General features: G+C 42.9%; 1 protein-coding gene across 1 annotated transcript in view; it reads right to left on the bottom strand.

The window, feature by feature from the left end:
• Positions 1–16,479, bottom strand: part of MAD1L1 (mitotic arrest deficient 1 like 1) — a 453,662-nt gene that overhangs the window by 126,661 nt on the left and 310,522 nt on the right. Inside the window, exon 17 of the mRNA XM_083711565.1 lies at positions 3,321–3,511. Coding sequence (XP_083567691.1) covers positions 3,321–3,511 — 191 coding nt within the window. The remainder of the gene's footprint in view (positions 1–3,320; positions 3,512–16,479) is intronic.

The following is a 16,479-nucleotide window of genomic DNA, read 5'->3' on the forward strand; positions in this document are numbered from 1 at the left end:
GTACTACAGCAGCAGTGTTTGGGTGACATGTAGCCCAACTTCTTTATTGAGTGGAGAAAACAAAACAAGTCTCCAGCAACAGCAGATGTACAGAAAAGGATCTTCAGTATTCCGGTGTCACCTCAAAACAAAAACAGCCCTCACTCTCTCGGCTTCATTTAATCCAAGGCTAAGGGTTTCGTCTACCTGTAATACAATCCATGACTGAAATAACACTGCTCAAATCAAAAGTGGTACCAAGCGTGCCTGAGAAACTACACACTTTAAAATAAAGGTGAACGAGATGTGGCTGCAAGGCTGCAGACACACTGTGGAAAGAGGCAGCACTCATTCTGTTTGAGAGGAACAGAACAGGCATAAATTGAGCTTCCCCTCTTGAGCGTCTGTCCATCAGCAAAGCCATGAAAATTAAATGCCAGCAGCAGCATAAACTGAAACTCGCCCTAAAGTTTATGGGTGAGCCGTGGAAATTTGCAAGGTGCCAAAGGACTTGTTTGTTTTAATTGCACTGAACCTGCTCCATAAATTACACAAGTGAGATAAGCACAAACGTTTCTTGCTTTTCAGACGCTTCCAGTTAATGACATGCACAGAAACACCCACCGCCTGTCACAGCCCAGCGGAGCACAGATGCCAGCAGTGCTGGGCGTCAGAAGAAGGAGCAAATGTTCAAATCCCTGCTCAGTCACAAATTGCATTGGCTGCCTTTGGACAGGCTGCACTTTCTCTCTCTCCCCACTGCAGCTTCCCCCTCTGCAGCATGTTAATGGTTCTAGCAATGATCTGCCTCAAACCTTGTAAAGCAAAATGTGGTCAGAACGTAACCACACAGAACTCCCTTGGGAACTGCAAAATAAAAACACGATATACAGTATTTTGAAAACTAGTAATTTTGTCCGTTTCGATGTTCTGTTTGTTTGTTTTGTATTTATATTGTAAACAGCCCTGTGATTCCCGGATGAAAGGCAGTATAGAAATTTAATAAATAAATAAACAAATAAGATAAATAAAATACCTGCATGTTTGAATGAATGAATGAATGAATGAATGAATGAATAGAACTTGTAGCTGGGATAATAATGGTGCACAGCCTTTTAAATATCTTTTTGGAGGGGGTGTTATTGTTTTGTTGTTTCTGTTTTTACTATTTGTGCTTTTATCTTGTGTTTTTATCTTGTGAACCACCCTGATATATTTTTAACAAAGAGTGGTGTATAAATCTAATATAAATCTTCTTCTTCTTCTTCTTCTTCTTCTTCTTCTTCTTCTTCTTCTTCTTCTTCTTCTTCTTCTTCTCCCCCCCCCCCCCCGCATTCTGAATGGGTAAGCAGGGGGATTTGGGGGTGAGGTACACTTCAAATCAAGGATTCCCAAATTATCATTCTGCAAAAATCCACACACCACATTTTCTATACCTCTCTTGCATGAATGTTGCTTCTTGAACTTCAGGGCAGGGAGCAAATGTTGAAGTGCAGAGAGCTGATGCCAGTCAATGCCGAGGGGTCAATTGTGTGCCCCTGGGGTAATTGGAGGACTGGCCTAGGATGTGCCCACACTTGCTGTTCTGTTTCAACTTGGCATCAAATAGCTTAGTCACACCAGTCAACACCAAGATGGCTTGGTGCATTTTGCAATTTATTTTTAACATAATTGCTCCATGGCTTTAGACCAGAAGGCTAACAATTAAGAAGCCCACAAGCCCTCAGAACCATGATAAGAAGAACACAAAGGCTCCAAAATCCATTTTACAGTATAGGAAATATTACAAAAAGTAGCATCAACCCAGGGTGCAGATATGGCTAAGAAAACTGATGCCATTAATGCCTTGGCTTAGATATCTGCTGTGGCAAAGCAGCTGTACTGCAGGCAAGAAAACAAGCTACTGGAGCAAAATGATGCCTTTAATATCAGTTTCCCAAGATGAAACCATATAACCAAACCGGCAGCTCATTTTCCCCTTCGCAAAGAATGTGAGTACTACTATTGCTTATTATCCGCAACAGCGATGTCCACAAAACACCATTGTTCTCTTACTTATTGCTTACAGAGAGTGAGAGAACAAATGAACACATGAAGGAGGTTTTCTGGAAGACAATAACAGTTACTCAGGAAACCAACACCCAAGTCTGCAGAAATATTTATAAATTTGTAAAGTAAAGGAGCCATAAAATGAGACTTTAAGAAGAAGAGGCTGTGAATCAACACCGTAATGCCATAACAAATAATCTCTGGGGGAAGTGAAGAGAAAGATTTGAGAGCAGCCTATTCCCTGACAATAACAAATGCCTCAACAAGACTTTGCCTATATGTATATTCTGATTTCCAGCTTGGTCAAAAACTCCTCCCAGCCATCTATCTCAGTAAATAACAGAAGTGACACCCCAAAGCATTAGAATCATGGCACTGTTTGTAAAGGGAAATGGTCAGAAATGATCCCCTTACTAACACTAGCAATTTGTTTGAATTTTGCAGCAGCAGCAGCAGGAGGAGGAGGAGGAGGAGGAGGAGGAGGAGGAGAAGAAGAAGAAGAAGAAGAAGAAGAAGAAGAAGAAGAAGAAGAAGAAGAAGAAGAAGAAGAAGAAGAAGAAGAAGAAGAAGCACAACAACAACAACAACAACAACAAGAGGAATAAGTTGACATTATGCAAAACTCAGTTTCTCCATCCTGACTGGCAACTGTTCTCAGTCTTCAATAGCAAAATGCTCCCAGCTTCTGGGGAGGAGCAAAAGGCAGCATGCAACACCCCCCAACACAACCTTAACAACTGGAGTACAAGTTACAGTTGCCATGGGGATTCCACCAAAAACATCCTCACCCCCGCACATGGATCAGGGCACACCACCACACAGCACCAGGTCCCCTGGGATTGCTGGCAGACGCTTAACTCATTCAGATCCTGACCTTTTCCAAGACATAATTAAAAAGATGCAAAGATATAAGATTTGTAATTTACCGGAGAAGCCTCCCCGCCCCCAACATGATGGCTCCAGCCGGTATGGCTAGATAGACCTACGGTCTGACTCAGTAAAAGCAGCTTCCTATGCCCGAGAGAGACCCTTTGGAGCGGCCTACCAGGTCTACACCAATGTCAGTTTGCTGTAGTCAGTTGCAAGCATTCCCCTGTGGACACGGAAGTGCTCCAGCACCCACTTCCTGACAACAGAGTTGTCTGTGAAATTCATCTGTGAAATTCAACAAGAAAGTTGTCTTTGCTACTACCATCTCAGCAAATAAATTACTAAGTGGAGTAAGAGGGCCCTATAATGCTTATGTTTGCACACAGCATCCTCACATGCATTGGGGTATAAATTAAACTTGCCTTAAAGATCAAGCAGTCTTCACCGTGCTCAGCATAAACCGAGGTGAGCCGGTACTGGTTCTCTGTAGTCATGTCAATCTGGTAGCCGGTCAGCTTGTAGCACACTTTGCGGAACTCCTGGATCTTTGCCCGGAACACTTCTTTTAAGCGCTGGTTTTTCAGTTCGGCACTCTCCATTTGTTTCTTTAGTTCTGGAAAAGAGGAGACAGTTATGCTTGTAAGTTCTGTATCTTGCTTCCATGGGGGGGGGGGGGGTAGGTTTAAAGAAAGACAAGGTAGAAGAGGGGAAACCAAAGCAGTAAAGGAACAGAAAGCCCCACCTGAAAAGAGAGCTAGCTTCCATGCAGAGTTTCTGAAGACACCGGAGTCTTAGGCAGCAAATCCCAGCTGCTTTCTATCCTTACACCACTAGGACAGCTCTCAGTTGGAGGACACTACTGGCCTGATCTGTGCTATGCTGCTTTGCCACCCACATGCAGCCAGAACTGACCCTGAAGCAGTTTGTCCAGCCAGACCCATGTGACTTGGGACCAACAGGGGCCTGACAAACTGTAGAAAACTCCAGCTCCAAGCTATGTTTTTCAGCCTCAGCAACCCGTTTAATGGAACAAAAGCACAGATGATTTCACCCGTATCTGGTATCTGACCTCCGTCCCTGCCTCTGTCCCTTTGGTTTTAATCAGCCAAAGCCAGTGGCCAACACTCAACCTGTCTTCAGGCTGTGCCTCTGATCTGGGGTCCTTAGTTCTCATTTTCCTAATACAACGCCAGGCCACTGGGGATCATGCCTTCTGCTTTTAGCCCATGTGACCCTCGTCTGTTTTTCCAGAACAAGACCTCAGCTGCTGCATGACAGTTCTCAATCTAGGTCTGGCAGATAAAAACAGATGCATATGCTGAAATGTAGCTGGCAGGGAAATCCAGTAGAGAAGAAGGGGGAAACCAAACCCTCTGCCCTCACTGGCATGGAAAGCCATGCAAGCTAAACATTTATTTATTCAGAGAAGCATAATCATCATCATCTCTACGCTGCCGAGGGACACAGGGTGGTTTACAATATAAAAACAAAAATACATAACATAGTGACGAACAAAAACAATCCCCGCCCCAAGCTTAAAAGACAATAAATTGTTTAATTAGCTGAAGGCCTGGGAGAAGAGGAATGGTTTTGCCTGGTGTCTAAAGATATGTAAGAAACGCTCCTGGGGAGAGCATTGCACAAGAGGGACCTCTCATGGAGGAGACAAATGAAGAAGGGCCTCGGATGATGCTCACTGCGTATGGGTCGGTTCATATAGGGAGAGGAGGTCATTGAGATACTGTGATCCGGGGCCATTTAGGTCTTTGTAAGTCAAAAGCAGAAACTAATTGGCAGCCTCAAGCCTGGTTATAAATTCTATGAACCTGAATGGTCATGCTATCTCGTGTTTCTTTAAGTTGCTCATGAAACTGGCCACGGATAAAACCAGAGTGAGGATTTCAGGGTTGGCAACGTATCATGCAGAACAAGCCAATATGGGTCCAAATGTTAATTGGAAGGCAAGTGGTAATGACTTCCATCTGATATTTTCCAGCATGGATTTAACAACTTGCTGCCACCTTAATCCACTGTGTATTGATCTGCATTGTTTTATTAGCCTGGGAAATCACAAAGTTAGCGAGTGCTGCAAGATGTGGAAGTAGTGCAGGAGATGGGGGAGAGGGAATTTGTGTGCATTCCAAAGACAAATGAAATCCAGCCCTAGAGGACAGCAGCTCACGTTCCCTCTCCAGTGGCAGAATCCTGGTAAGGAAAACTCCACGGAACTGGCTGCCACTCAACCAGTATTTTATTGCTACCATGTTTGCTGCCCGTGTTGTGAATCCTTCAAGAGGATACACAACAATTACCATGAATCTTTCACCCAAGGTGCTTTCTGAGTAATTAAACCACAATTTATCCCCCCATTAATTACAGAGACGGTCTTAGTTAAATACATGTCAGAGATGCCGCCTACGTCAGCTTGTTTTATCAACAGAACAGTCCAGGGTGAGCAAAGAGATACACATTTCCAGAGAAAACAAACAGAGACACTTATTCTTTGAAACCTTCTGCCTCTCCTCCTGCTTTCTCTCTTTGGCCACATTGTGATTTCAGCCAGATTGATGTATGCAAAGGCCACTCAAGTTAAACCTGAACATCTGTAGGCATCCAAGGGGTGATTTGGGCTTCCAAATTCTGTTTCACTATTGTATCACTACTAGGACTGCTCTTTATCATTAATTATACAGCAGCACTAATAAGCATGGCACTTTAAGTATTTAAGAGGACAGGACCCTGTTGCAAGGAGCTTACCATTTAAAATCTGATTGGAGAGCAGAGTAATCAGGGGAAACAAGCAAGGGAAGAAATATATATATATATATAATGTTTCAGTTACGTATATTTGGGTCTAGTTACAGTAAGTCTCCACAAAAGAAGAGCATCTGAGGAAGGGCTTGCAGGATATAAAAGAGATGGTATCACAGGTGTGGCAAGTTCAAAAAGTTTGAGAAGGGCAGTCTTATGGTCACCTAGTAAACACACATTAAACCCAACTGTGCTGCAGAAGCAATTACAGGCTGACTAATTGCCTCACCCATCCTTTGCTGTAAATTGTCAAAACTTTCTTCTCTTCTTCATCTTGTGTTCCTTTGGGAAATGTTTTATGGATGTCCCCTGGGAGTGAACATCGTGCTTTATGCATTTCTCCCACTTGCAGACCAGTGTAAATTCACATACATCTCAGCCAAACACAACAAGCCAGTCGCTTCCTGGAATTGCATCTGTGCATCTGATGCCTTTTCCTGGCTGACTCTAGCCCCTTGATTAATTGAGTAATCAGCAACTGAAATCAAGAGGTTAATTGGCAGCTCTGACCTCAATATTCTCCCAATTCTGCATTCATCTGCCATCCCTAAACCAGAACAATTGAGAAAGAAAAAACAAACCCAAATCTGTTGCCCATGTTTCAGTAGCAAGCAATATTTCACCACTGTCAGAGACTGTGTGGGCTTTAATATATCTCAGACGTCCAAATGGGATTTAAAAAAAATAAATTTTAAAAATGTTTGGAATAAACACAATCCAGTCTTAGAGGAGCAAATGTCCTTCTTTCCAGCTGACTGCAGAAGTTGCCTTGCCCAAATTTTGTAAGATCAAGTACTGAGCATTGCCCTTATTCAAGAGGAGACCTAACAACTTGGAGAAAAGCTGAAGAAGAGGTTAAGTGCTACTTCCTAAATAGGAGGCTCACAATCTCCAGCATTCATGTTAGATTCTGCCTACTCAAGGGGGAACAAATAAGTAGCATGTTCTTGCTTCCTTGTTCATGATAGGCAGCACACAGCAAAACTATTTAAAGCCGCTTTTTGCAGAACTGCACTTGAAAAGGCTCCAGAAATGGAACCTTCTTCCAAGGAAACAGTTAGATTTTACCCCAGAGTCACTGTTCATTGCAGACAATATACAGAAGTCCACTTACAAGATAGTTCTCTTCATTTGTTGCCACCTGTATGCAACAATCTCAGTGAATTTAAACCACTTACAATTTACTATTTTAGTCTGGCAAAATGGAAAACACCCAGGACAAAAATAATAGCACAAGAAAATGAACTGAATCTTGCAAATGGGGTGCTTTTTTACTCTGGACTTCAAAAGACTGCCAATCTGCTTTTGACAAATATGAGCCAAAAGGGAGCATGATGCACTTTATTTAATTTTATTTATTTACAATATTTATAACCTGCCCTTCACCAAGTGGACCCAGGGATGGGTACAGGCATAAATAAAACAGCATAACATAATGCCTAAGATAAACATTATCAAACTTTAAAAACAACAATGAAAACAACATTCAGAGGATAAAGGTGACTACTTTCTTCTACTACACGTAACAATTTATTACATATATACCTCGTCTTTTCTCCAAGGACATCAAAGAGGCTTTGGAGTATCTTGGATTATGCTTTAATATATTAACAGGGGTTATATATTATATCTAAAGGGGTGTCACATGGAAGGTGGAGAATGCTCCTTTTCTCCTGTTCTGGAGATTAGGACCTGCACCAATGGATTCAAGTTACAAGATTCTGACAAAAAACACAAAAATAACTTTCTGACAGTAAGAACTGCTCAACAGTGGAACAAACTCCCTCGGGAGGTTAGGGACTCTCCTCCCATGAAGGTTTTTAAGCAGAGGTTGGATGGCCATCTGTCATGGGTGCTTTAGCTGAGATTCCTGCGTTGTAGCCTTTTGGACTAGATGACCCTCAGAGGACCTTCCAATTCTGCAATTCTGCGATTTTATGAACATACTCCTCCCAGTGCTTTAAGATCTGTCCACAAGGGCCTGCTCAAGGGGCCATCAACTCCTTGGATGCAAGGTGAGTGTCTACCAGGAGCAGGTCTTCCTGGGAATTGTGCCAGTGTTATAGATTATTATCTTCTTCCAGAAGGCTCATGTAGTCCTAACCATCCATCTCCATCTGGAGACAATTAAAAACATTATTGTTGTTACGGCGTGACTTTTTTATTGAGTTTGGGGCTGCAATTTTTATCCTATTACTGCTTGGTCTGTTCTGGCAATCATTTTATTATATTAGCAACTTGATGTTGTAAACTAGTTTGAAAATGAAAGTTGGGCAAAATAAAAAATCTAGCAATTAAGCAAACAGTGGCACAATAGGATTTTACACAACAAGGGCACCACATCTAATCATTTTATTATTACAGTGGTGCCTCGCAAGACGAAATTAATCCGTTCCGTGAGGCTCTTCGTATAGCGGTTTTTTCGTCTTGCGAAGCAAGCCCATTGACAGTTTAGCGGATTAGCGCTATTAGCGGTTTAGCGGCTTTTAGTGGATCAGCTGATAAGCGGCTTAGCAGCTTAGGAAAGGGGGGGAGGGGGGAAAACCCGCAGGAACTCGCAAGACATTTTCGTCTTGCGAAGCAAGCCCATAGGGAAATTTGTTTTGCGAAGCGCCTCCAAAACGGAAAACCCTTTCGTCTAGTGGGTTTTCCGACTTGCGAGGCGTTCGTCTTGTGGGGCACCACTGTATTTAAACATAATTTTATTAATCTAGATTTCCAAGGTAGCCTACAAAAGAGAACCATAAAACAAATATAAAACAGGTAAAGGAAAATCAGAAATAAAAGCAGTTATTGTAGCAACAGTAAAAATACAAAAAGCAGTAGATATAAATTAAGTTAAAATCCTGGGTAATCTTTTTGTTGTTGTTGATTTTAAAATGCTTAAAACATGGCTCTCTGGGCAACCTAGTCAGGTGGCGGCTTATAAATAATAGTAATTATTATTATTAAGAAAACCTACAGAGTGGCAGGGATATTTAGAGAATGACCTCTGGTGCCAGACTTAAAGAACAGGCAGCTTGCACAATACATAGGACTCCTACATCTTGCTTTCTGAACTAGCAAAGGCAGCCATGCCAATGCTTTGCAGGGTGTGTGTGTGTGTGTGGGTGGGTGTGTGGGTGTATCTACTCTGCATCAGCACCAAGGTATATTTGAAAAACGAAGGGATGTTGGCAACAGAGCTGCCGTTGCCCACTCACAACAGCCAAGAACCCTGGTTGCTTGTACTCCAAATATTTTCATGAAATTTCCTTTAAATTGAAGCTTTCAAAAGCACTGTTTGACAACTGGAGTACAGTTATGGGAGCTGTGGCGGCTTTGCATTCTGTTTGCTATACACAGGAAGCACTGTAAACAGAACTTCAATGAGGCCTTCACCTGGGTGAATAAAAAGCAATTAACCAAAAGGCAAAACTATCTGGTTCACACTGGATTTTGTTTTGTTTTACATTTCAATTATACTTTGTTTTCTTTTTGCAAGAAATAAATAAATGGTCCGCTTTCAAATCAAATCTGAATGTAATATTAAAGCCAAATCTATACATTGATAATACCTTAAAACTGATTTTACCAGCCATCTTTCAGGCCCAAATGAAACAAAAAATTTGAGATAGATGAACAGCCTCCAGAAGGCTGCTAGTCTGAGCAGAAGAAGGGAAAGGAGAAATATATTTACTTCTACAAGTGGGAAGACAGCTTGGGAGGAAGGATTCTGAATGAAAAAATGGTAGGGAGTAACAGGGTTAAGTAGACCCTCATCCATTCTGTAAAAGGCTGGTTTTCTATGACAGGATTCAGGGAGACAATATCTACCATTTGAGGTCAAGCATTATAAATGCAGCAACAAGAGGTCATACACAATGTTTATTAATATGGGCTTGTTCCTGAACGTAGTGGCCTGGAAAACTCACAGTCCATCCAAATTGCAGCAATTTAAACCCCCAGTTTGTAAATCAATCCTCCTTGCCCTTATGAGGAGAAAACAATTTCTATGGGTCAGGGAGAGAAGAACAGACTCCCTGGCATAAACTCTCTACTGCCTTTTTTTGACAGAGAGAGCTGAGAGCTCGAGACGGGATCTTTCACAACACCAAAAGCTTAGTGGGCTTCTCATTTTCCATATGCCTCTGGAAGAAGACATGAGCTAGAGGGCAGGAGATTGTCATAGAAATGTACCATCTGGGTAGAATTTAAGATTTAAGGATTTAAGATGCTGTTTGACTTTTCCACTGTTGAACATACCATTGATCACAAATTGCTTTTGAAAATTTGCTCTGTTTCGAAAGTGGTTTGTCATACAGCTTTGGGCTCCCCGACTTAGTTTCCAAGATGTTTGGACTCTGGCCAATGTCTTTAGGTAAGCAAACCTGTTCTGAAATGAGCCTGAGGCAAGGAGAGATAGGGGAGAGGCAGAGAGATGTGGGTGAACAAGATGACATTGATAAAGTTAACCTTATGGATTTATTGAGAAATCAAGATCTCTCAACCATAAACTTTCTTTTTATAATAACTACCCTTCAAACTTTAGTTTCTCTCCTATCCAAACACTCTCTCTACTCATGCAACACTTACATGAACATTAATGAATAATGCACTGTAATTTGAATAAAGTATGGGGTGGGTCTTTTCCACCTTCTAATGAAAATGTCACTGCTTTTGGAACAGAACTTCAGCTGGGGAACCTTTCAGCGATGCTTCACCCAATTAGAGTCTGGTCAATAAGCATATTACTGGCCTTTAGAAAAACATAAGGAACACTGACTTTGACCCAATAAGCTAACTACTGACCAACCTCTCCACAGCAATTCTAATTTGAACGCAACTTCTTAGCTGTGTTGCTTTGTGCCTCAAGAGCAAAGAGGCAACCTAGGAAATGTATAGCAAATCTAGCTCAAGGGAGATCCTTCTTATTTAAAAGCAAATGAACCATACTTTAACATGCTAGTTAAAATGAGGCATTGTTCCAAGAGAGTTTGTCTCCATGGCCTTGTCTAAAAAGAAAAAGTGCATCATGCATTATTAGAGAACCTGCCTTTATTCCCTCAAAACGATGCTGTTGGGAAATATTTAGCAAACCAAGTGTTGTGGTGTGCCGTACTCCTGTTCACTGTTCCCATCAGCCAGCCATGCCTTCCTCCGCAATGCTCCATTTCATCACTGCCCCTGTCCTGCCCATTAGTCACCATTCTGTGGCCACTGAAAATGTTGTAGAGTCCCCCCCACCCGGCCAACTTGGGGTTTTGTTTTCAAACACTTTTTGCACTTTGCAAACCCCGGTGCTCCTTCAGTCTGCTGATACCTCTCTCATTTGTGTGAATGGTGCCATTTTGGTTAACTGAACAACAGCAGTAACACCTGGAGACTGGAAATGGGGGGGGGGGGAGAATTCCATTTCACAACATATAGGACCCTTCCTAATTACTATTATCAGGCAAAAGGTTCTTCTGGTTCAGTACCTATAAAGTTCATGAGCAGATGTGATTTCTGCATACCGGGGCAAACGCTGGGAGGCAGACCAGTATGATGATACTGTCTCTACATACAGATTTTTTAAAAAGCTATTGCTACTTCATATGTCATGGCCTCTGCCTGTTTCTCCACAAATCTCTGCACAGACTTGTTTACAGCCATTGTTCTCTGCACCTATAAACTCTCACCCACCTATTCTATTTATTCCAGTACTCCAGAAATTTGAATTACTTTCTTATGCTGCCCTTTGAGCTACCGAGTCACTCCCCCTGCTTAAGTCTTGAGCTGAAAGCTTATCTCTAGGCTTAGTTAATGACACAAAGAGTTTTGCAATACTGTGCACAAAGGACACTATATAAAAACAAACTGCATTATATTAAGCAAAAGCTAATAGGAGAGGAGGCAGAATCTCTTCTGATCTGTCTTTGATCTGCTGTCTTTGACAAAAAGTTATCAATATATTGCTCTATGTTTCTTCTTGGCGTGGTTTAGTTTCTACTTTGCTATTTTCATTATTCCTCCAACCTGTAGGCACTGTCAGATAACCTGAGGCCCAAACAGCCAGGTAGGTGTCTCTGGCCCAAGCCAAAACTCAAAAGATCAAATTGGACATAGATAAAGCAGTAATTCACTCCCTCAAGTCTTGAGCAGAGGTATTAAAAGGTAAAGGTAAAGGTACCCCTGCCCGTACGGGCCAGTCTTGACAGACACTGGGGTTGTGCGCCCATCTCACTTAAGAGGCCAGGGGCCAGCGCTGTCCGGAGACACTTCCGGGTCACGTGGCCAGCGTGACAAAGCTGCATCTGGCGAGCCAGAGCCGCACACGGAAACGCCGTTTACCTTCCCACTGGTAAGCGGTCCCTATTTATCTACTTGCACCCGGAGGTGCTTTCGAACTGCTAGGTTGGCAGGCGCTGGGACCGAGCAGCGGGAGCGCACCCCGCCGCAGGGATTCGAACCGCCAACCTTTCGATCGGCAAGTCCTAGGCGCTGAGGCTTTAACCCACAGCGCCACCTGCATCCCCTGAGCAGAGGTATTACCAAGCTCTAATAACTTAGCTGTGTCTCAGTGGAAGCACCAGGAACTAGACTAGAGTGTGCATGTCTTTGAAGTCAAGCCCATGGTTTACAAACGAGCCAGAAGCCCTTCTCTTTGTCAGCTGACTAGTTCCTATCCTTAGCCACAGACATAATGGTCTGATCCCACCATCAGCTATGTAAGTCAACTTTACTCAAAGGTCAGACTGGAATTTTATATTCACATGCATGGCTCAAACTAATGGAATTGCTTCCACTGCCAACATTGAGGCATCAAGGCTGTTCCGGCAAAAGCATCACTCTATAATTTTGAGGTAGGCTCTCTTGGCTAATCCTCTGGGAAGCCATCAGAAATTCTCTTCCCTTAATTCAACTCCTCCAAATTCCTGCCACTACGTTGAAGTGAAACATGTCTTGAGCTGAGAAAGCTCAAAGACTCTTGTCAACCATTCACGCTTGCCCCAAACCCTCTTTTGTTCCTTTTGTTGCATCTAACTGGCTTGCTTTCTACACAGAACTGCTCCTCTGGGGCCACTTTTAGATGACGGCCCCCTGACCTCTTTGCTCAAGCCCAGATCAGAAGGTTCTGCTCCCTGTTTATTGGAATATTTGTCATGTTCTCCTTCGCTTCCTGGAGTCCACTTTATGAAAACAATCATTTAAGGACAATACTGCTGAGGCAGAGGAAATCTGATGGTTCACAGAGGAGAGAAACAGAAAGAAAAGAGCAACGGGGGGGGGGGGGAGTTCTGCCGAAGAACAAAAGTGCCGGAAAGGAACACAGGGGAAAGCAATCACATCTTCCACTCCAAGAGTAGGAAGATGCTTGGAAGGCTTTCAGTCATGCCTCTGTGTCTTTGGAGCTCATGCACCTCTGCAGGTAACCTGTTCCCTCAAGCATGACTCTGCAAGGGAGAGATTATTCTCAGACACATGCACAAAGATTGGCAAAGTCCACCAACTCCGCTGCAACCATCCCCAAACCAGCCTCACTTGGACTTGGCCAACCCCACTGGTAGGCTGAAAATCTGGAACGTAGCATCCGCAGTGCCGTGCCACGCTGAGACTCATTTGCAGCCGATGCATTATTCATCACATGCTCACTTCAAAAACTATTTCAGTTTTAAATTTTTAAATATTTAATAATTGTGTATTAAATATTCATGTGATTTTATTAGAAAATTTGGGGGAAGTTTGGCAGCAAGGATCTAATTGTTAAGTTTATCATTGGGAACTGATTGGGTGCCCATAGAAGCCTCCGAGTTTATTAAGGGAAGAAGAGAGTCAAGTAAATTACCAAATGCTCAGGGAACTGGGGAAGGCTGCAGTGCACAAACAACCTCTGCTAAGTGGACTGTCTGAGATTGTGTGCCTATCGATCTCTCTGTAGAGAGATGGAATATAGTAAGGGACAGCCCTCCTAATAGTTAACGGTTTGCCCATCCATCTGGCTAGGGAATGTTTAGTTTAGTTAGACAGGGTGGGCATTGGCCAAGGGCACCAAGGCAAAGAAGGTCCCTCAAACACATTGAAGAACTGGGGCTCTTTGGTCCAAGAGTGGGAAACAAGAGCAGTTCTAAGTCCTGTCCCCTAAGAGGGACCGAGTATGCTCTGAGGGAATGAAGGAATGAATGAATGAATGTCCTTGCTTGGCCTGGCTCTGCTCCCCACTCACTCATGTATCTAGCTACTAGCTTGAGCCTTAATTGTAGGATATTGGGAAGAAGTGAAGGGCTTGCTTAGATTAGAGATGGAGATTCTTTTTTAGCCTTACAGCTGCATCTTCTTCTGGGCATCCATCCATAGGCCAGTAGTTGGTGAGGTCACAGATAAAAGGGAGCAGAGCACAAATTAAATTCTACCTTTGTGCAGTAGGTTTACACACACCTCTCTATCCTCCATTCAAATAAGCAAGAGGTATTAACAGAGTTCAAGGACACACACTGACCAGGCAATAAATAATAATTGGAGTGCAAAAATGGGGTGAGGGGCTAGATAGAGAGACCTGGGAGCCACATTTGACACACACCTCCACCAGGTCTGAAGCTCCCTGCTACTGGCTTCGAAATCTGTTCTATTAGGCAAATGAAGTGAAAAGTCTCAAACTTTCTTACAAATGCTTTGAATCAAATTTGCCACACTGTCCTATGTAACTTTGAGTTGCTTTAATTCATGAAACAGAGAAAAGATGGAACCAAATTGAGGATTTTAAAGTTGATTGTGTATTATTATTATTATTATTATTATTATTATTATTACAACATATTTATTTATACCCCACCTGAAATAATTGCAATTAAAACAGCATGGCACTAGCCCTTTCATTAAAAGCAGACAATTCCCAAAGGCCTATTGGAACAAAAAGTATTCACCTACTGGCAGAAGGACAACAAGGAGGGAGCTAGTCTGGCTTCTCTAGGGAGGGAGTTCCAATGGCGTGGAGCAGCCACCAAGAAAACCCTCTCGGGCATTGCCACTGATGAGGGTGACGGGAATGAAGGTGGTGGGACTGAGAGAATAATAATAATAATAATAATAATAATAATAATAATAATAATAATAATAAATTTTTATTTATACCCTGCCCTCCACAGCCAAGACCGGGCTCAAGGCGACTAACAACCAATAATAAAAACAAGTTGATTAAAATACAATTTAAAAAGATTAAAATACAACATTAAAACATTAGGATGCAGCCTCTTCACAGGAGGAGAAAGGAAAAAGAAAGAGGGGAGGGAATCAAACTGATTCTAAGCCAAAGGCCAGGCGGAACAACTCTGTCTTACAAGCCCTGCAGAAAGAAATCAGATCCCACAGGCCCTGGTCTCATGAGACAGAGCATTCCACCAGGCCGGAGCCAGTGCTGAAAAGGCCCTGGCTCTGGTGGAGGCTAATCAAACTTCCTTAGGGCCTGGGACCTCTAGGGTGTTGCTATTTATGGACCTTAAGGTCCTCCATGGGGCATACCAAGAGAGGCGGTCCTTTAGGTACAAGGGTCCTAGGCCGTGAAGGGCTTTAAAGGTCAAAGCCAGCACCTTAAATCTGACCCTGTACTCTACCGGGAGCCAGTGCAGCTGGAAAAGGACTGGGTGAATATGCTCCCATGGCAGAGACCCTGTGAGGAGCCTCACTGCAGCATTCTGCACCCGCTGGAGTTTCTGGGACAGCTTCAAGGGCAGCCCCGTGAAGATCTCAAAACCCGGCCAGGTTCGTAGGAGGGAACAGGGTCTTTCAGATGGCTTGGACCTAAGCCATGTAGAGCTTTATAGGTCATAACCAGTCCTTTGAATTCTGACTATAAACAGACCAATAGCCAGTTGAGCTGCTGTAGCAAGCAGTCATATGGCCCCTATAACCAGCTACGGTCAGCAACGTGGCTGCAGTTCTTTAAGCCAGCTGAGGTTTCTGAGCACTTTTCAAAGGCAGCCTCACATAAAGTGCATTACAGTAAACCAAGCAGGATATAACTAAGGTGTGTATCACTGTGATCAAATCAGACATCTCGAGGAATGAGCACAGCTGGTGCACTAGTTTTAACTGCGCAAATGCACTCCTGACCACCACAGAGACCTGGGCATTCATGCTCAGAGCTGAGTCCAGCAGCACAACTGAACTGCGAACCTGTGTCTTCAGGGTTCCTGTGGATAATGTATCATGCACAGTATGAGCCCAAATAGAAACTGGAAGGCAAGGGGGACAGCATTTATTTCCCCTCCTCTTTCTAACTAAAGCCTCAGGCACTATGGGTTTGTTTTTTTGGGGGGGGGATCAAGTAAAATTGTTTTTAAGTTTACTTAGTTTGCTTCTCCTTTTTATTGCAGTTCCAAAATGTGTGGAGACTTCACAGGTAAGTTGTGTATCATAATTATAGACAAGTGAGGTGAAAGACAAGACTAGCACAAAATATAGGATGCTTGTATGGAGCTGTTTAGAACATAGGTTATCTCCAGGCTACAAGAAGCTCAACAAGAGCTCCCTAAGTTTCTTAGTTTTCATTACTGAATCCAAGCACAAGCAGTGAGAACCAGAAACTTATTCCTCAAGAAAATCATCAAATTGTCAGGACTCTCAGGATGCTACCCACTGATATACCAAAGATGTTAACAAAACAAAACCTTGAAAACCTCTCATGGTATTTCTCACATTACTCATATTAGGAAATGCAGTTCTGTGGGGAAATGGCAAATCTGGATTATCTGCAGTGAGTCAGCATGCGATACACAGTGAGAATTCATCTTAAATTAACTCTGCACTATGTGT

This window comes from Podarcis gaigeae (genome assembly GCF_964106915.1).
Source record: "Podarcis gaigeae genome assembly, chromosome: 14".
NCBI classification, from domain to species: Eukaryota; Metazoa; Chordata; class Lepidosauria; order Squamata; family Lacertidae; genus Podarcis; species Podarcis gaigeae.